At 53.7% G+C, this 19,119-nt stretch overlaps 6 protein-coding genes across 6 annotated transcripts; 1 reads left to right on the forward strand and 5 right to left on the reverse strand.

The window, feature by feature from the left end:
* Window positions 1-432: 432 nt before the first annotated feature.
* On the reverse strand, window positions 433-2,269 carry AB675_3805 (Tryprostatin B 6-hydroxylase; the record flags this gene model as incomplete). The annotated part of the gene is made up of 3 exons (XM_018143889.1): window positions 433-724; window positions 842-1,337; window positions 1,385-2,269. Coding segments are annotated over 3 exons (1,673 nt in total), but the record flags the coding sequence as incomplete, so codon positions are not given.
* Window positions 2,270-2,967: 698 nt separating this feature from the next.
* AB675_3806 (uncharacterized protein) lies at window positions 2,968-5,148 on the reverse strand (the record flags this gene model as incomplete). Its single annotated transcript, XM_018143890.1, has 1 exon — window positions 2,968-5,148. One exon carries the CDS (start codon window positions 5,146-5,148, stop codon window positions 2,968-2,970), a length of 2,181 nt encoding a protein of 726 aa, XP_017994882.1.
* A 4,710-nt stretch (window positions 5,149-9,858) lies between these two features.
* AB675_3808 (uncharacterized protein) lies at window positions 9,859-11,080 on the reverse strand (the record flags this gene model as incomplete). The annotated part of the gene is made up of 3 exons (XM_018143891.1): window positions 9,859-9,970; window positions 10,018-10,252; window positions 10,303-11,080. 3 exons carry the CDS (start codon window positions 11,078-11,080, stop codon window positions 9,859-9,861), a joined length of 1,125 nt encoding a protein of 374 aa, XP_017994888.1.
* A 1,197-nt stretch (window positions 11,081-12,277) lies between these two features.
* On the reverse strand, window positions 12,278-14,332 carry AB675_3809 (Cytochrome 3A56; the record flags this gene model as incomplete). Its single annotated transcript, XM_018143892.1, has 1 exon — window positions 12,278-14,332. The coding sequence occupies one exon, from the start codon at window positions 14,330-14,332 to the stop codon at window positions 12,278-12,280; it is 2,055 nt and encodes a 684-aa protein (XP_017994896.1).
* Window positions 14,333-15,414: 1,082 nt separating this feature from the next.
* AB675_3810 (Sphingolipid long chain base-responsive protein LSP1) lies at window positions 15,415-16,398 on the reverse strand (the record flags this gene model as incomplete). Its single annotated transcript, XM_018143894.1, has 3 exons — window positions 15,415-15,828; window positions 15,875-16,335; window positions 16,383-16,398. The coding sequence occupies 3 exons, from the start codon at window positions 16,396-16,398 to the stop codon at window positions 15,415-15,417; spliced, it is 891 nt and encodes a 296-aa protein (XP_017994905.1).
* A 1,448-nt stretch (window positions 16,399-17,846) lies between these two features.
* Window positions 17,847-18,820, forward strand: AB675_3811 (uncharacterized protein; the record flags this gene model as incomplete). Its single annotated transcript, XM_018143895.1, has 2 exons — window positions 17,847-18,135; window positions 18,225-18,820. The coding sequence occupies 2 exons, from the start codon at window positions 17,847-17,849 to the stop codon at window positions 18,818-18,820; spliced, it is 885 nt and encodes a 294-aa protein (XP_017994865.1).
* Window positions 18,821-19,119: the final 299 nt, after the last annotated feature.

The following is a 19,119-nucleotide window of genomic DNA, read 5'->3' on the forward strand; positions in this document are numbered from 1 at the left end:
ATACAAGAATGAGCAGCATAATATTCGCTCTATGACATTTCTCTTCTCTATTCTCGAATTCCTCTCCTTTTCTTCAGACCGCTCTCCTCTGTGCTTAAGACTGTTCTTCTCTGTTCTTGAGATTCCTCTTGCCTGTTCTTGAAGTTCCTCTTGCCTGTTCTTGAGGTTCCTTTCGCCTGTTCTTGAGGTTTCTTCCCCTGTTCTTGAGATCTCCTTTGGCCATGCTCGAGTTGCGTGACTTGACAACATAGGCGAGCAATCACTCAGGGAGCCGTGCTGTGCCTTGGTCTTGGTGAGAAAAAAATACAAACGAGTTTCAACCTGCTAGAATCTTCCATAAGTCATACACTTGGCATCTCCGGTGACCGTTCATAGCATCCGTCCATCCCAACCTTGACTCCCCAGCATCACTTCCGCCCCTCAAAAACCAACCTCAACCCACCCAACCCCGTAGTGAAATGATCAATACTATCCTCCATCAACGCCCTCCCATCCTCCCCCTCCGCAAACTTAACCTCAAATCGATCCAACAATTGCGCCGTCACAGTCCTCAACTCCATCAACGCCAAGTTCTTCCCAATGCAGCCATAAGGTCCCGAATTGAAGGACTGGAAGGCGTCCTTGTGGTGGACTAGTTTCGGGTTGTGCGGGGATGGGGACCAGCGCTCGGGGAGGAATTGGTCGGGGGAGGTGTAGTTCTTGGGGTCGTGGCCCATTACGTACCCTGGAATACATGTCAGTCGCTGTCGCGAATGCGGCGTGAGTATGAGCTGGCTTTTGGTAGGATAGCGAGCTCGAGACTCAATAGTCGATGGGCCGCGAGGCCTGGTGTGGGACTTACAAGGCATTTGAATGATAGTGTCCCCCGGAATGAACTTCTCTCCAATATGCACACCCTCCTTGGGCGTTTTCCTGAAGATACCCGACGGGACAGGCGGGTTAAGCCTTAACGCTTCATTGATAGCACCATTCAACGTCTCACACTCAGCCAGCTTCTGGTCGTCGAAATGGCTGCGATCATCCTTCAAGCGACATGAGTCAGTCTCCTTCCTGATCTTCTCCGCGATCTCAGGCAGCTTGGCAAGCCAGTAGAACAGGTATGTCAGACACGCAGACGTAGTGTCACTGCCTGCGACGATGATCAGACGGGAGTCGCCTTGTAGCATGGGAAGGACCTCGCGCTGGTCGCTGGCGTCCAGCTTATTGTAATGGTCGATGAGGAAGTGGGTGATGTCCATCTCTTCTTGTGTGTCAGGATTGGTGGCTTTAGCGTCTCGATCAGAGTGCTCGGCCATGCGCTTGTCAAGCTGGTCGGTGCAGAAGCGGATGAAGCGCCACTGTTGCTGTCAGCAAAATAGATGTGCCAAGGGGATGCTCTACCTACGTAGTCTGCTGCTGCGCCCGGGATCGCAATTACAACTCGGAAGAACCACGCGGGCAAAGCGAGGCCCGCAGGCTTCATGCCATCACTCAGCAACTTGATAGCCCAGTGGACTTTGCCCTCGTCTAAGCATCCGAAGCTTCTTCCGAAAGCAAGGTCGCCCATCACATCGAAACTGTACCATGCGAAGACGTCGCTCACGTTGATGCCCGCCTGGCCCTTCTTTGCAAACTTACCATTGGTCAGGCCCTCAGTCAACATATCCCCATACTTCTGGATCCTGGTCTCGTAGCCCTTGATCGCGCGGACGCTGAAGGCAGGCGACCAGATCTTCCTGCGTCGATCGTGCTGGGCACGGTCTCGGCAGGTGTGCATAGACGTCAGAGGCGTGTCGTTGTCGTACCACTCGGACTTGTAGCATTTCGAATTGGGTGATGAGATGACCTGGACTGCCGCAGGGTCTGTAACGCTGATGTCGTTGGGTCCCAGTCGAACGAAATCGCCATGTCGACGATGGAGTTCGAGAAGTGCTTGGTGACTCTTGAGTGTGCGGTTCTGGTAAGTGTGGCGAAACTTGGTGAGCCTGGCTAAGAAAGGCCCCCCTGGTACGGCTTGGTTGAGAGGGTTGAAGAAGAGGCGATAAGTGAGTGTAGATGTGGTCAGTGAGAATAGATATAGAGCAGAAGCTTCCGCGGTCCGAGACAGAGCAGTGGCGAATGATTCGGACAGATACTGCTGACGGGCAACCAGGACGACAGCGGCCACGAAAAGATGAAATTGCACAATGCGGAAGGGCCACAGCTGACGCTCGCCGCGGTGGAAGTAGAGAAGATAGGAGGCGAATCCACTTGCCAATGGGATGACTTGTCCAAGGAGTGCAGTGGCCATGTTGGGATGCGCTGGCGCTGGCGTTGTCACAGTGGTTCCTCACGAAGATGACAATTTGAGCAGAGTACTCTCAGCAAACAAACCTCCCAGACAAGGCACGAGACGGGATATAGCTCACCTGGACCTACCTAACAATGAAGGGCGACTCAGGCTCATCTGAGCGTGCCAGCGCCCGATGCTTGCTTAATCGAGCTGCACGAGTCATCGTTATCGCCAAATAAGGTCCTATGGAAGCCTCTAGAGGCGGCGGGGACGGGTCTCGAGGAGAGGAACGTGTGGTATTGTTGAGTTTGGAATCAAAGCTGGGGTGAAGTTAGAGCCTGTATGGAGCACCACAAAGGCGGGGTCGTCGTTCCGCTGCTGCGATACGCGGCAAGGCAGCCGCGGCTATGTCGCTATGAGGTCGCGCATGAACTTAGGTCTGGGCTAGGTACGTTGCACTAAAGATTTGCAAAGTGCGAAACTGAATCATTGAGATCTGACTCAACTTCGTGGAAGGATTGACCAACGCCTAAGTACAGGCCAATGACATTTCCCACACACTCAGCCATGTTGAGCGCAATGCAGTGTACAGTCGTAATCCATATCATGCCTTCAACGCCGTAAATCAGCTCGTAGGGCTCATCTCGTATACTTAGCCATTCTGCGCTTGCCGATGTGTATCCATCGGGACCCAGTCGATCCGTCAGAGCCGCACCTCACAGAGACATGATATCCTTGGCTGCACGCCGCTCCTCCTCGATGATGTCGATTGCCTCGAGCACATCGCCTGATGCAGCTGCTGCGTAAACGGCAAGTCGGCTTTCCTCGTTGCTATTGCTCGCGTAGCCCATGTTCTTCAATGTCCTCACGCAGTTGTTGATATCCGTGTCTTTCTGATGAACGGGATCGGGCCCGCTTCTTAGAGAATGTGATAGCTGGGACTGGTTCTGTGAAACTGGACCTGAAGGAAATGAGCCAGGCATCGCCACACGCTGATAAGCTGCATGGCGCTGCCGTCGATTGGCCCAACGTGCACTTTGGCTGTCTGTCACGTCCGTCTCCAAGCGAGGCAGCCACTGAGTCAGACTCCTCCTTGGCATACCGTTGGTGCGCAGTGTGTCCACTTGACCCTGGTAGCTTGGTGCGACATTCATGGGATCGAACGGTCCATTCAATCTCGCAGCCGGATTCGAGGCTGTCACAGTCTGTGCTCTGCGAAGTGTATTTGTAGGTTGATCAAAAGACTCTGCTGGTGGACTTGTAATCCGGCACGACAACGCTGGTGAGACTGGTCGCGCGCTCATGTCTTTCTGCGTAAAGAACCTCTTCAATCTCAAGGACTCATCTGGAAAGTGAACAAGGACGGCTGTGGCAGTCGAGGGCCATGCGCCAGGCAAGCTGCCATCGGGAGTGTCGCTGGACGTCTGTGTCATGTTGGAGTCGCCTTTTACTGCGCCTGCTGAAGCTGACTCCGCATCCTGAGGGTCGTCCTCGACAGCTGCTTTGCGGTATCCTCGAAGAGATCGATCTTTGTAGCCGTCCGACACGTTTGCTTGCTGCGACTTTGGACCGGAACCACGCCGCCACGGAAATGCCGCAGACTCGCGACGGGATTCGAGCTGCCCAATACTAGGATACCGCGTAAGAGCAGATTTCGTAGAGCCGGTCGGGTTCGCCGGATCGTCTTTTGCTGACTCCTTGTGAAGAGTGGCGATAGTTCTCGCTCGCTTCAGGGAGATAAGTGGCGGGTATCGCTGAGCAAAATCTACATTCGACGCATCTTCATCCATAAGAAGACTCTCGCCTTGAGCTCTGCTTGTCTTCGTTGGAGCCGGTGCAGGTGGCGGTAGCGCTGGTCGGTTTGGAAAGCTGCGGTAAGGTGTACGAGCTGGCTGGTCTCGAAATGCGTTCTCGATAGCAGGACCAGAGCCAAAAATGGGAGGGCTTGGGCGCTTGAAAGTTGTTGCCCAGACTGGCATAGTAGATTCCACTGTCTTGAGGATGTGTGAATGGACCCGTTCGAAGGAATCGAATCGTTCGGCTGCCTTTGCCTGCACACGACTATTTCCGTTATAGCTAGGTACAGCAAATTCCACCTTTTTGTGTGAATCGATGCTGACTTGCTTTGGTGAACTTCTTAGCTGCTCCTTTGGCGCGGTCTGCGCAGAACTTGTTGCTTGTGTGCCAGATGTTTGTTCTTGTGGCGAGGTCTGCGATTGCTGCGGACTTTTTGGCTCGAACTCCCGGAGAACTTCCATTCCAACCTGACCGACTTCGACAAGGACATTCTTCAAGCCAGTGAGGAGGTTCTCAATGGGTGTGGTGTCGGCTTCCCTAGTCTTCTGTGCAGCTGCTTGTAGTGCAGCAGCGGTCAAGTCTAGAAAGCCAGCAAAGGCGTCGATGTGTGTCTCCAGTCCGCGGCAAGCGGTCCTGAGAACATCATTGGCGGTCGGCGAGCGTGCCTCGTGCGCGGTGGGAGCACCCGCTCTCTGTGTGACCGAAGACGCTTCAGGTACAGGTGTCGGCTTGTCGACTGGTGCTAAGGCTAGTGGCGAAGGCGTATTCGGCAGTGCAGCATAGTCACGCCAGATCTTGAGGTTTTCTGATGTACGCTGAATGTCGAAAATATGGACTTTCTCATCTGAGCTCAACCGAGAGGCAGCAGAGCCAGACCGTCGTCGTGGAATGAACGAATATTGGGCTGGCTCAACTAGGCGCTCACTCAGCTCGAAGCCGGACCCAACTGTGACTGTCTCGCCGTCATCATGATCGATATACGTGAGGACACTGCTCGGATGTGTGGTGATGGTGTCGTCGTACTGAGGGACAGTGATGTCGATGACGCCGTGCTGTGCTGGTGCGTGGAGGTCACGGATCTTGAAGGTGGGAAGAGCCATGGCTCCCAGGCAGTGGGAGACGCCGTTGAGATCGATATTGGCTCGCAGATTTTGTACAGTGCACCAAGCACGTGTTCAGCGAAATGAACGAAGAGAAGTCACGTTGGTCGCTGTAGAAAGAGTCAGGACGACGTGGTGTCAGCGAGTAACGTCGACTGCAGCCTAGGCGCGGGGAAGTCCAAGTTGATGATGGATGGGCTGAGGCCTTGGGGATGCTCCACCTGGAGTACGCCTCATAGGCCCAGTCATCCGGTTTTGTAACTTCCCTTCACTTCTGGCTCAGAATCATCATTCGCTTGCTCGAGAGCCTGCCGGTCATCAGGGTGGTACAAGTCAAGCACTGCTACAAGCTATGCACGACTGAGCAGTGGGAATTACCAACCAGACCGTGGATTGGCTTGACTAGCGTCCCATCGTTCATTGCAATTGTGAGTGCATCAACAAGTATATTTAGTGCCTCAGAACTTGGTATTTTGAAATGATGGTTGTCACTATCTGCCTTCGTCAGACGTGCCTGCGATAGACTACAATATAATATCCAGCTCCGGCCTCGTAACCCCTTCACCACCCAAGTTGGGATAGTAAGGTACCATCGCGTCTGCTCCAGCCACATAGGCATCGTTATACAGCCTCCAGTACGGCACCCTGACCTTCCTCGCCGGGTGGAACAGGCCAGCCCATACATAGTTCATTACGATACCACTGCCTACCGCCATCCGAATAGCCTCAATCGCCTCCACTATCCTGTCAATCACGTGTGGACTTGTCTCGAAAAGGTTCGGGTACAGGAGATTCAGGAGATGGACCATGGCGTCTTCACAGCCTAATCCAACAACGCCGAGTGCGATATGCTTGACGACGGAAGCCGCGGTCTGGCGATGAACTTGGTCGCGGTCGATGAGTGCATCTTCGAGAAGGGGCGTGACGGCGTATACGTAATCCTTGGCCATCTCGCCGATGTACTCGAAGAGGAAGGAGAGCGACTTCAGCACGCCGTTTTGGACGTTGAGCTCGGGAACGCGATACTCATTCATGAGGGCCGGCAGCACGGTGAATGGTGCACAGGTCTCAGCGACAATACCGATGGCAACAGCTGTGCAGACGCGCGACTGACGTTCTTGAACCCGTAGGTTGTTGAGCAGTGTAGCAAGGACATCCTGTGGACCAATAGCTTTGGCGATAAAGCCGAAAGTGTTGTTGGCTGCGCGACGAATGCCCTTCTTGTGGGCTTTGAGCATGTCGAGGAGCTCAAAGCATATCCGCATCCATTCCCGAGCGTTGACAGACTCTGGGCCGCGGTCGGCAATACGGCCGACAAGATCAATCGTGTTCTCTTGCACCTTCTCGTGTCGATTTCGTAAGATCGGTGTGAGGCGTGGAAGGAGGTCCTTGATAGGTGGCTGCATCTGCGCTATGCCGACGACAGTAACGATCGATCTCAGTGCGCCCAAGATTGAGCCAAGCACTTCCGGATACTCCTCACCGAGGTATTCATACAGAACAACACCAAGTTTGCCCATCAACGCATCTTCCTGGCATTGCTTCATGACCATTGCAATGCGTGAGATCAAGTCGGCGGCCTGCTGGCGGACGGTCGCGCTTTTGTTGTTCAGTCGCCAGAGAATCGTCGACACGATCTGTGGAAGGTATGGCTTGCATCGCACACCTAAGGCATTGACCACGGTGCCAAAACCGTTGAGCATGACGATATCTTCGATCGACTGCTCCTGAAACGCGAAGAGCATGCCATCAACCAGTCGCTCTTCCAACCTCTCACCGATGTCCGCAGCGCCCAAGGAGGCAATGACTTTCTCGATGGTCTCGACAGTCATCTTTCGATAAGCCTCAGATTCGTCCTTCAGATTGTTGACGATCCGCTCCACTATCTCGCTCACGCCAACTTTCTGCCCGAGGTCGACCGTCGTTTCGACTACTTGTCGATAGTTACGCTTGTCCAGAGCCATTCTGCGGACCCAGAAATTGGTGAAGAAATCTGCCAGAACGTGTTCCTTCAGGTAGGCGGCAGTAACGCCATTCGTACTGGCACACTGGCTGACCACCTTCAACACTACCTTCTTCATCTCCTCATCGGGTGACTGAAACTCCCGCAGAAGAATCTCCATGATCTGACTCGTGTAGTAATTAGCGTACTCCTCGTCCATCAAAGGGATGATGTAGCCAACGGCCTTCAAAAATCCGGCCAGGCCTTTGCCTCGCTGCTTGCGGGCTCCGGTCCATAGAGGATTGAGGATGTCGTCAAATGACTCGATGCCGTAAGGGTTGGCAGCCTCAGCCAAGGCGGCAATGGCAAGCGATGTGACTGTCCGGACCTTCGCTTGTTCATCCTGCAGATTCTCCGCAATGCAGTCGACTAAGCCTTTCAAATGCGGTAGCACGGCACAGCCCATCAAGATTGGGATCTGTTGGATGATCTTCACGCCAGTATGCCGGGCCTGCCATGATTTTTTGCTTCGGCACACGGCCCTCAGGAAGGGCAACAAGGCTGGAATCCCGAGCGCCGAAGCGACCACAGCAAACGCTCGTGCTGTAGTGTTTCTCACATATTCATCACTGTGATCAATATCAGGCCGCATCGTCGAGATCATGTGCGCGAGGCCAGCAGCTTTTGACAGATTCGAGATAATTTCTCTGCCTTCCACGCGAGCATAGTAGTCTTGATCGATAAGTAGAGGCTCGATGACAACCAGGATCTTATGCGTATACGGTCGGACCAAGTCGTCGAGCTTGTACAGCACGCGGTCAATGACCTTGACCAGCAAATGCCGCTCCTGGTCCTCCAATGACTTCTCCATCAAAAGTGGCAGGATCTGGTCGAAGAGTGCCTTCGCACCGAATTGACGGGCGTTGTCTGTCAGCTGGCGTAGCGCGGTCTTCCGCATGGGCGGCGTGCCATTCTTGACTTTCAAAAGCAGTCTCATGATCTTTCGTTCCTTGAGATCCTCAACTGACATGGTGTTCTCATCACCACCATCAACCAGTTTGCCGAAATACTGCATATCTTCGTTCTTGAAGAATTGCAGGTCCCCAACTCCCGGAATTTCTGTAGGCAGTTGTTTGCCCATCGAGCGCGGATTCTCTGGCTCCTGCATCATGAACCCACCAATGGTGCTGGCTTGCGGCTGCGCAGCCATGGCCAGTGCTCGCCTTGCAGCAGGCTTGAGCGGTTCGTATCCCGGAGGCGGTTCCAGTATGGTATAACCCTCGCTTGGCAGCATAGAGTCAAGCTCTTCGTCGGACCAGACACCCTTGATACTCGTCTCCACAACAGCAGACTCTGTCGGCGCAGCAGCCGCACCGAGTGCAGGTGCCTGATCCCATCGGCTTCTCTTCGTTGGTGCTGGCGCGCCATCGATCGCAGGAGCCTGATCCCAACGTGACCGTTTCTTCGAGTCTGCCTCCGCTGGCGCCGCGTCGCTTGCAACATCCCATCGCTTCTTCCTCTTGCGGCCTACCGCCTCGACCGTGCTGCCCTTATCCCCATTCTCCTTGTCCGGCTCCTCTTTCAGCAGCGCCGGTCGCTCAACTTTCACAGCATCATCATCGTCACCATTGCTAGCGTCCAACCTCTGCTGCTCTTTGTCATCAATCAGTTTCTGCACCCGCGCTTCTTCTCTCTCCAACTCCTGTATTTGCATGACCTCTCGATATGTGCTTCCCTCCGCAGCCACGGCGCCGGCATGCTTGTTGGCGGCAAAAGGATCCGCTCTCGTCGGCGTTAGAGGACCACGCTCGAACCTCCGTTTCTGGTAGTCGGATTCTCGATCTGATATCCTCATGCTCTTTTCTTTGCCCATCAGGATGTCCTCCTCTTCCGCGCCGCCCGTAGCCATCTCGTTGATCATTGCTTGTGAAGCAGTGTAGTTGTTCACGAGTCTTCGTCCGCCGTCAGAATCTGGCATCTCTTCGTCATCGTCTTCGCCATTGACGGCAAGAGATGTGTGAAACCCGGCGTACTTGTTGGCGCCATTTGAGCCGGTGTCGTAGAGGTCGGTGTCCATATTCTCTGTGAAGGAGACCTTGTTCGAATCATTGCGTTGTGAGGAGACGTCAAAGGTCTTTGATTTCTTTGATGCGGCATTGCGCTCGGCCTGGAGGCGTCGCACGCTCTCGAAGTCGGCGTCGGACATGTTGTGCGACCCGAGTCCAGCGGACAGCGGAGGCTTGTACAGCAGTGAGTATGAAACACTACGATATGGACGAGTGTCCAGGCAGTCCTGCGCGATACGATGAGATCTAAAGTGAGAAGTCGATATGGTGGCAAGGCTGCCGGAAAGCCTGCGGTAAAATCTCGGCTAACTCTCAGTCTCGATTCACGATGTTGCTTCAAAATGTGAAGATGCTTGGCTATAATTCACAACGATTGCCAACTACTCCTCGATGGTGCGTGACTGTGTCAACCATGTTTGGTGATAGGCTGAATTTTGGCGACCCTTGACCACCACGTGGCGGTCTCTTAGCCATCTCGTCGTCGAGGGAAGATTCACTACGCCATCAGGTGCCACCAACCTGCTTAGAGAACATGCTTTTGAAGGGTATCATATTACTGTCTCTTATTCTTGAGCCCTAGTAGGCACCATGCTGTCTCCAGACACTGCCGTCTTAGCCTGGCACGAGCACAAAATGAAAGAGCAGATAAGAGACATCCCAGCAACCATGACCATCATCCCTCGTGCCGTGGCCGTTGCCTCATCACCCGTTGTCATCCCAATGCTTCTCATTAAGTTTTCCTTGGTGGTCGAGAATAAAGAGAATGCGAGCGTGAGCCCAATGATGACCAGTCTTTCTACGAAACCCAACCTTGCTGTAAGCTGGAAATACAATTGCAAAAGCAGAAGTGGTATCACAAACCCGATGATCGGGAGGAGGAACAACGCTAGGGGCAAGTGAGGTGGTTGTTGTGGCGCGCGGCCAAGTCTGATCAAATCCTCAGGTTCATCCAAGAATCGCAGTCGAGAAGTGGTATGGGCAGCGTTGTAGTCCTTGCCCTGACGCATGAGCTGTGCTTTGAATGCTTTGACGTCTGCAGGGTCAACAGAGGTCGGCCCTCTTTCCTGCCACCTTTCAATGTCGCTCAGAGTCTTGTCTATTATCAGAGGTCAGCATGGTATTGGAGACCTCAAGGTGGACACTAACAATATTGATCCATGACCACTTGCAGCCGGTGCATTAGGTCGACCTTGGCTGCATGAGCATCGAAGCCATAGTACGGGGGCGCCCGGTCAGGGTCATGCACCGCTTCTGGAGCCATGCTGTCGACGCTGTGGCGGCGAGATTGACAGTAGCTTTCCAGCCTGTCGAGTTCATTCTCGAGGTTCATGATCTGATCTTGCAAGTAGAGCAGAATTCTATATTTGACCTTCCGGAACATCCTGAATAGTGGCGGCCTATCCATATCCGCGTATTGGGCCGCCAATTGATCGTGTCTGGTTGGAAATGCGCCTGCCTCGGTGAAGACAGAAGGAGGCGGTGTCCAGTAGGTTTGTGCAGGCGACTCTACATACGCAGCCTCGAATGGTCGTCGACCGCGAGCATCGGCCTGGTACAGCTCATCCGGATGTGGTGTCCTATATTGTGGACGTGGAACCGGGGGGTACTCCAAAGTCGTATGAACATCTCTGGTGTACTCATCCTCTGAGGCAGCATGGATGTGGCCATGTCCAGATAGCTTTCCACGAAAGAGTGAGGCCTCGTCCATGAAGATTCCGGAGTCAGAATTGAAGTCACGCTCGTGTACAGCATCATCAGGATAAGGCACCGGCGCCGGCTCATCGTCTTCATCACATTCAGGCTGATGTACAGCTTCTGCTGTGCCAGGCTGAGCCTCGTCTACCAGGAACTCGAAGACGTCGACAGGTTCTGCGCCCTCCTCATTCTGGTCCGGATCTTGAGGCAACTCTTCCAGCGGTGGCATTGTTGGGCGTTGGGATCGGTGCTCGCCTCTTTGCTCCTTTGCTATCGATGGCTTCCTCTTCCTTGACTTGTTATACGACTCCTGCGTTATCGTGCTGTTGCTCCCACCGGAGCCACTCGACTGGACAGTGAAGGTTGATAGTAGCGAAGCTTTGGAGATCCGAGCAGACTTATGGCTCCCATAGACGGAGCTATGGCTGAGGCTCCGCCTTCGGTCCTGCCCTGGCCTTGGTCTCGAAATGATGGTAGCATACTCCACCTTGTCACACGTAGAGCTCACTGATGTTGGGGCAACGAGAAGAGTATTGTCGAGGCTCTCGAGATCCAGAATGATGTAGGTGGCAGGGGAGGACGAGGCGCCATCTTCAGGAATGGAAGAAGCGAAAAGTCATCCCTTGCTTTTCCAGGAATGGAAAGATCGCAGTAGGTCTCGGACGGCAAGCACAGAGACCGTGAGACGAAGTCAGCAGTAAGGAAGGGACAGCGTTCAGTCGAAACAGAGAACGCCCAAGACCCAAACGCCCGGGAATTGTGAAGTCAGTGACAGGGTAGTACAAGGATGGCAGATGGCCGTCTGAAGCTGGTTATCTCTGTCAGTATAAGAACAGGATTCAAGACATGACCTGACATGCCGGCCATACTACGGTAGCGAGACCTTCGAGCCAGTCAGTGACGTTTTCATATCGTTCATGTCAAGGCAACGAATCTTGTGAGATTCCGAGCATGATGCCCAACGGGAGGAGTAGCGAAGTCTGCACGGATGTTCCCTGTGCATGATGACCGGGCGAAAAGCTCTCGGAGTTTGACGGTTGGCAATTACTTGCAGTGCTCTAGATGCTCCATTTGACACACGTACAAAGCTGCAGTTATTGGCGGTGCAGGTGCGAAGCAGTGTTGCTGGAACAGCAAGCGGAAGGAGGAGAACAATAGAAGCTGCAGAACAAGTGGGGGAAGCTGCAGAGGCCGGAGGCGGCTGCCCGCGAGTTGGGCTGCAGACTCAGCGACTGCGATCGACTCATGTGCTGCCAACACATCACTTCACAGCACCTTGTCACTCCATTGATAGGGACACATGAGTTTTACAATCTGATCTGCACAGAGCTGTATGCTCTTCTGGCGTCCGCGGCGCCCTTCTGTCTCATATGCAAATGCTCAGATACTCCTTCCCCGCCAACCTCGTTCGTCAGGTCGCACGAACTCATGCTCCATGATACATCTGCTTTCCATCCCATGGCCTCCAGTCCGGCCGACCCTTTGTTGTACACTTTTCGGGATGATTCGTCTTCCAGATCTGATCTACATTCGGTGGAAACTTTTCTTGTCCCCTGGGTACAAGCCTGATAGGCACGGTACCTTTCCTCATCTGAAGGGTGATGACCGCCGCCATATTGTTCAACATCTTTTCCCTCACATCCTCTGCTGCTTTCTGCCAAACATCAGCCTTCGCGTTGTCGTCCATCTTAGCTACCTCTTCATCCGTGGCGTAGCTGTCCACAGCGAGCTCGACCGAGTAGTTCTGGAAAATGATCGCAAGTGCAACAAGTATCTCTACTTGCGCAAATCGACGACCGATACAGGATCGGTGGCCGTCGCTGAAGGGTGCGTATGCGCCTTTGCTCGGTTTGTACAATCTCTCAGAAGTGTCTGAGGTTTCGTCAATGTTGAGGTCACCACCAGCCCTAGCCGCCATGTTCTCCTTCTTCTGTTGCCTGGCGTCTTTGTTGGACCTTGACTCTTCCTCCGTCACGATCCACCGCTCTGGGCGAAACTCTTCAAGGTCATTGTCGAGGTTCGAGCGCGGATGCACAGGCTTACCACCCGGGTAGGTCGGCGGACTTATCGGCCAAAGCTTAGGGTTTCTGTGAGAAGCTGCCACCACTAACCCGATGTACGTCTCGGCAGGGACTGTGACTGTCTTGCCATCGACTGTTAGAGGAGCGTCGGGTGCGCCCCAGGTCGATTTAGGAATCGCGACAACTGGCGATACTAGCCTCAACTCCTCATTGAGCACAGCTCCGACCATACTGCCGAATAGCTGTGGCAGGTCGCGATCATAGTCCCACTCTGAAGGAGGCTTTCCATTGAAGATATCATCAACATCCTTTTGCAAGCGAAGCTGACTCTGTCGGTGTAGCGCAAGATAAAGCATAGAAAAGTGGATCGAGTTTGCCGCCGTTTCGTGCCCGGCCAGGATCAAGACAAACATATTGCCTAGGATCTCGGAGTCCTCCAGATGAGCCTGCTTGTCGGCCTTAGTCTGGCTCTTGACCAGTCCAGCCAAAATATCCATCGACTCGGAAGATTCTTTGACCTCCTTGCCAACATCCAGGTCTGTCCTCTTCTTCTCCACGGCTTCTCTCATGTAGTTCCCCCATTCCGAATATGCTTCGTTGGCCTTTCTGAATGCCTTGAGTGGCACGGTACGCAACAGCCACCTAGGGAAGAGTAATTGGAAGAGAATGTTGTCCAGCAAGCAATGAATGGCATAGGCATAGCTCATCGAATGACCCTCGTCGGCGCCAGCCATGTCGTTCTGAATCTTGGACGGATCGACATAGTCCTTGTCAACCTGCACGTCCGTGTTGTCCTCCGGCCACTCCAACTTCCGACCAAATCCAGCTCTACTGATGACGTGCAGACTCAGTCGCATGGTATCATCAGCCACTCGATCGATCGTCTTGTCGCCTTTCCCATCACGACCAACCCAGGAGCTCAACATAGCAAGGGACTGATCAATCGTCTCCTGCCAGACCAGGTGATTGTTCTTTTCGGTGAACGGCGGACTGACAGCTTTGCGATGTTGTCGCCATACATTCCCTTCAGCCGAGACCACGTTCCCGCCGTAGATCTTGAGCGCTCTGTAGATAGGCGATGGTTTCGGGAAGTCGTTCCTCCGTTGAACAACCTGATTGATCACATCTGCGTCACATGTGTACATGACGAGGCCACTCGGCGCAACCGTCAAGAATGTGTCTGCGCCAACTCGCTCAAATGCATCCATGCGATGTGCGTATCCAAAATCTGGAATGCAGTATTCGATCCAAGTCATCCAACTCCGCGGTAGTCTGCTGAAGAGCGGCAGCAGAAAAACATGTCCGGCCAGCCATAGTGGATGCAAGAAGAAGACCGGGACCAATATGTAGGGCAATCCCGATTGTTGTGCTTTCTTGACGTTTCTTCGCCATGAGACTGCTGTCGTGCCGCCGTAGTACAGCACTGCTGCCAGCACAGTATATGCTAACAATCGCAGCATCTTCGCAATCCTTCCTGCTTGAGTAAGCAGAGACGTGCGAAGGTGGCCGTAAGTCCGAACTTCTGCTCAATACCTCAACTTGAGGTGTCGTCGCTCTCCAGGAGGCTGGTTGCTGCACGCGGCTAAGCGACAAGGAGGTGTCTGTAATTAGGCGGAGAGGATGATTCAAAAGCGTTTCATGATATCGACTCGGCTCGACTTGCATCACTAAGCTATTTATATGGATGCAGAAGGTTTGGTCTACCGACAGAACTTCAGGTAATCGAGAGATCGGGTCGCAAACGGTTCTCTTGCAGCACCTTAATAGTTTCTTTCTTTCCCACGAGTCTGCTCATCCAGAGCCGGATGTGAAATGGTCATCAACGCCGAGGTGGACCCCGGCTCGTGCCCCAATCACCCAGTAACCATCATTTTCCACCCTCGCAATCGTGTCGTGCTTGACTGCAAAATGAGAGGGGTACCCACTTTGATCTACCGGAAGACTGGGTGTCCGAAGATATTGAAGATTTTCCCGATGGAGCTTTGTACAAGGTACGACGTACCTACGACCTACCACAGTTAGTCGCTTGGTGAGCCGGCCAGTTATCCAGGCAAGAAATACGAGCTTTCGGGGAATGCAATGCTGGTATCCTTGGACTGCGTACAACTCACGGGGCATAAGATTTTAGATCCCGATCAGTCCTGCTGCTGTACTTGCACGCCATGGAGGAGGACAAACGTTTGAGCAAACCGATGGAGACGTGGCATAAGTACAGCGCATTCACGTTGACCTACGAGGGCCTCCGAGATTATGCTCAGTCTTGATATGTCCAGTGCTTCACGATCGAGATTTCGCATGCCTCAATGGAAGTTTCTCGGGCGGTGTTTGGAACATTAACTCTTACACTCCTGCAAGCATGGCCGTCAAACTTCATACATAAACCCTGAGTCCTTCGACCAAAAGAAACCCCAAGCTCCTGTTACTAGACCATGCTATTGCCTGCGTGCGACTGCCTGGACCCTTCCGTTGTTCAGCTCAACGCTCAACTATTATAGGTCCTTCACCAGCCATCGACATTGTGGGTCTCCTCGGTGCGCGCTTCCTATGCGTGCGTTGCTTGCTGAAGGTGTGTGCCCTGAGCTTCTGCAGCGGACTTGGTATGAGTGGTCTCGCTTGAGGGAGAGGCCACCTCCTGCTCAGCAGTGTCAGCTACAGAAGACTGGCCCGTCGCTACTTCCTCTGACGGCATCAGATTGCTTCCAAGGCCCGCAGAGTTGACGTGAACGGGCTCCAGGTTTGGCTGCCACATTTGGAGATCGTGCTCAGCGTCTGCGAGAATCTGTCTCGCATCTGTGCCGTGCGCAAACGGGTGGCGGACATCGCCCGGAACGACAGGCGTGTCGTCAAGCAGGTTCAAGAGTCGGCGACCATGTTTGGCAAGGATGATCTGCTTCTCAGCACGCTCTATCGTAGCCGCGAAGTTGAGATCATATGCTTCCTTGAGCTTCTGGCGAGTCTGCGGCAGTCAGTCTAGCACTTGGCTCTTGCTGGATTGAACTTACGATATTGGTCAGCTGCGCCTCAGCGACAAGATTCTGAGCCTCTGCTCTGACCAGCTCCTGCTCAAGCGTAACGAGCTTGGGCGACGACGGCTCTTTATACTTCAACTTCTGGATCTCATCTGCGATCTTGTTCTTGTTGTCTCGCGAGGGCTGCACGCTCTGCTCGGTGTTCCTAATCTGCTTCAAGATGCTGCGATAGTCTTCGAGGTTCTGCGCAAAGAGATCTTCTTGCTCGCCAATTTCCGACATCAACACGCCGATCTTGTCCGAGATATCCGAGATGGAATCGTCGTTGGTGGACTCGCCCCAGTCCGACAGCTGGGAGGCGATCGACAAGCGCTCGCGGCCGGCAGATTCGTAGGCACCAATGGCATGATTCTCGCTCTTGATGAGTTTGGCGAGACGCTTGGATAGCTCTGAGCGCTCGACGCTCGCAGCGAGGTCATGAAGCCCATATGGTGCTTGGCTGGGGCCAGCTTGTGGCCATCCTTGTTCTTGGACCGTACACTCAAAGCTCTATTCATCTTGGATCGAGTATACGGGGTATAATTGATACTACAGTTCCAGAAGTGCAAGGTATCGATATCTTATAAAGTGAAGAGACCTGCGTGCAGCTGAGAGTTTGTCCTGCATCCGCGCCTTCCACCTCGCAGTCAGTGCACCTCAGATGACGTAGCACGGGCTTTGTATGACGTGCAGCCCACCTCGCTTCTTACCTCGAGTTGCTGACTCTCCTGCAGTACACCCCTCTGTTCGACTCGAACAATGAGTGAGAGGGCCTAGAACAAATCGATGATCGCGACGTAGTACAGCACATTCATGGTCAATTCGTCGTTGAAATATGTATATACTGAATCATTCATCATAAAACATCCAGATGCCGCATCGCGAGTTCATTCACCACTCCAACACGTCAAAATGTCCTGCTCGCTAGTATACCAATCCTCCAAACTCATCGTCTTCGATTGTTCATTCAGTCGCGATACACTCGACGCTCCGAGGTGATTCTACTTCGCGACCGACTGCGAGAGTTGCGGTTGTCGTGGTGGTGTTCACGGTGATGGTCGCGGCTCGGTCTGTGGGCTGATGTCGATCTGCGCGTGACCACTTCCTTGCGATAAGAGGATACCTCTGGTCGCGACACATATGAGTCGTATCGTCTTGGACGCTCCCGTTTTCTAATGACCACGGTCTCGCCTTTGTTGCCGCCGAAGCACATGTTGCTGGATGAATGGAATGTTCGGTATAGTCAGGTTGGTCTTGGTTGAGGTGAAAGACCACGAAGTAGATAAGCGATCAAGAGGTCAAGTCTTCGACAGCACGAGGAGTGTCAGCCTAGGAGGAGGATGCTTGTCGTATATGTGCCTCGTGACTAATTTATCGGGCAGTGCCTTGTGAAATCCAGGAAGCACTACAACCCCGGGGATGGTTCAAGTGGTATATACTTTCCTGAGACAAAGTCCCTCCCAACCTCTCTGTTCCGCTCTGTTCTTCACGCGATCTACTTCCCTGACATGGCCCTGGTTGCAAACCCGAAAATGCGGCCATGAAGCGAGAGCGAAGGCTCCTAAAATTCTTGGCTTGACATCATAGCGCTTGCGCAAGTCGTTGAGGATCCATGATTTAGGGCACACCTTCAGCACAAATGGGTCGCTACATTGTGCGGTCGGCTTGTGCTAACATGGCCTACAAAACGCTGTACTTTAAGAGGCGTTCAGGGTTTGTCCAAATCAAGGCGAAGCACTTCAGGTGTGTATAAGGTATGGACGTGCAGAAGATCTAACGATCGTACAACGTGCCGATCTGGGGCACGACCAGGTGTGCTTGGGCCATTTGGCTAAACATCCTGCAACGAGAATTTAGGCTTTCAACCCCACATGTTCGAAGTTGCCTTGCACATCATAGACATTTGACAGCATCTGGTAGGCAAGCACGCTCAAACCAAGAACGGGTCACAGAGAAACCCGAGACCATGTCTGAGGACGCGAGACAGACTGCAACTTTGCTGAGCCTGCCATCGGAAGTTCGTGCACTGATATATGGATACCTACTACAATCCTCGATCCCTCTGGTGATCGCTGCCGCTCCACCGAAACCCCATGGGACGACCACGCAAGCAATCGCAGGACCTCACGCGCTTTCACCCCATCGCAGTATAGCACCTCACTATCTCTCTGCGCAACTGCTGGCCACTTGTTCGACCATTCGTGATGAAGCTCTCCCTATCCTCTACGGCCACAACACATTCGACATCTCCTCCCGTTCCGCCCTCTCCCTCCTCCAGGACAATTTCCCCCCCACCAACTTCAGCCTGATCACCTCCCTCATCCTAGACTGGGACGCCTCCAAGATTTCTCCTTCCACCTCGCCCGCCCCTCCTTCCAGTCCCTCCTCCGCTCCCTCACCACCCTCGAGACAAAACACTGGCGCAACCGCATCGTCTCCCCCACCGCCAGCGCCTTCCTCTGGCGCGACGTCAAGTCCTACGAGCGCATGATTTGCACGTCCGCGCAAGCTATCCTCCAGAAGGCGCCGAAGTTGGGTGTATTGGCGCAGAGGAAGTGGGTTGGGCCGGTGGGTGGACGGGGGGAGGAATTGAGGCGGAGGAATGCGGAGAGGGCTGCTGCGTTAAGGCGGCTGGAGGAGGGATTGGCGGTGGTCGACGACGGCGCATCTGTGAATGCAGCATTGACAGGAGTGGGCGAGGCGTCGTCTGTCTTTTCAGCACTGGGTGCAGCTTTGCAGCAGGCCTCTGGCGAGAGCCACGTCCCTGCTCGGAGGAAGAGTGCCGCGACGGTCCGCGTGAAGTGGCGCCTCCTGGCCGACGTGTCCCAACTGCGCGACGACGAGGTTGTGGTGGATATCGACGCCGAGGTCGCTGCCTTGTCGCCAAAGCATGGCGAGGAGGAGACGGGTGCGAGGCAGATAGCACTGGATCCGATCTAACGTACATATCATACGAAGAAGAGATGCCGCGATACCTGCCCAAGAATTGAAGATTGGGTATCAACAAGTCTGAATTTTGATGATAGTACAAACGTAGTAGCTCTTTCCCGGCACGATGCGCGCTGGAGTCTCGGTCTTCTTGAAAGGACGTGGTTACCACACATCTGCGCAGTATACGAGGCAGAAATAACATCATACGTCAAACCAAACCCCACCCGCAAGTCTGTTGACCCCATGCCAGTGTCGGATGGCCTGAGGAGCCGGTTTCTGCTGCCCAAGGACAAGCCTTTCGTCCTGCT

The sequence above is a fragment of the Cyphellophora attinorum genome (genome assembly GCF_001299255.1).
Source record: "Cyphellophora attinorum strain CBS 131958 chromosome Unknown Contig47, whole genome shotgun sequence".
Classification (NCBI taxonomy): domain Eukaryota; kingdom Fungi; phylum Ascomycota; class Eurotiomycetes; order Chaetothyriales; family Cyphellophoraceae; genus Cyphellophora; species Cyphellophora attinorum.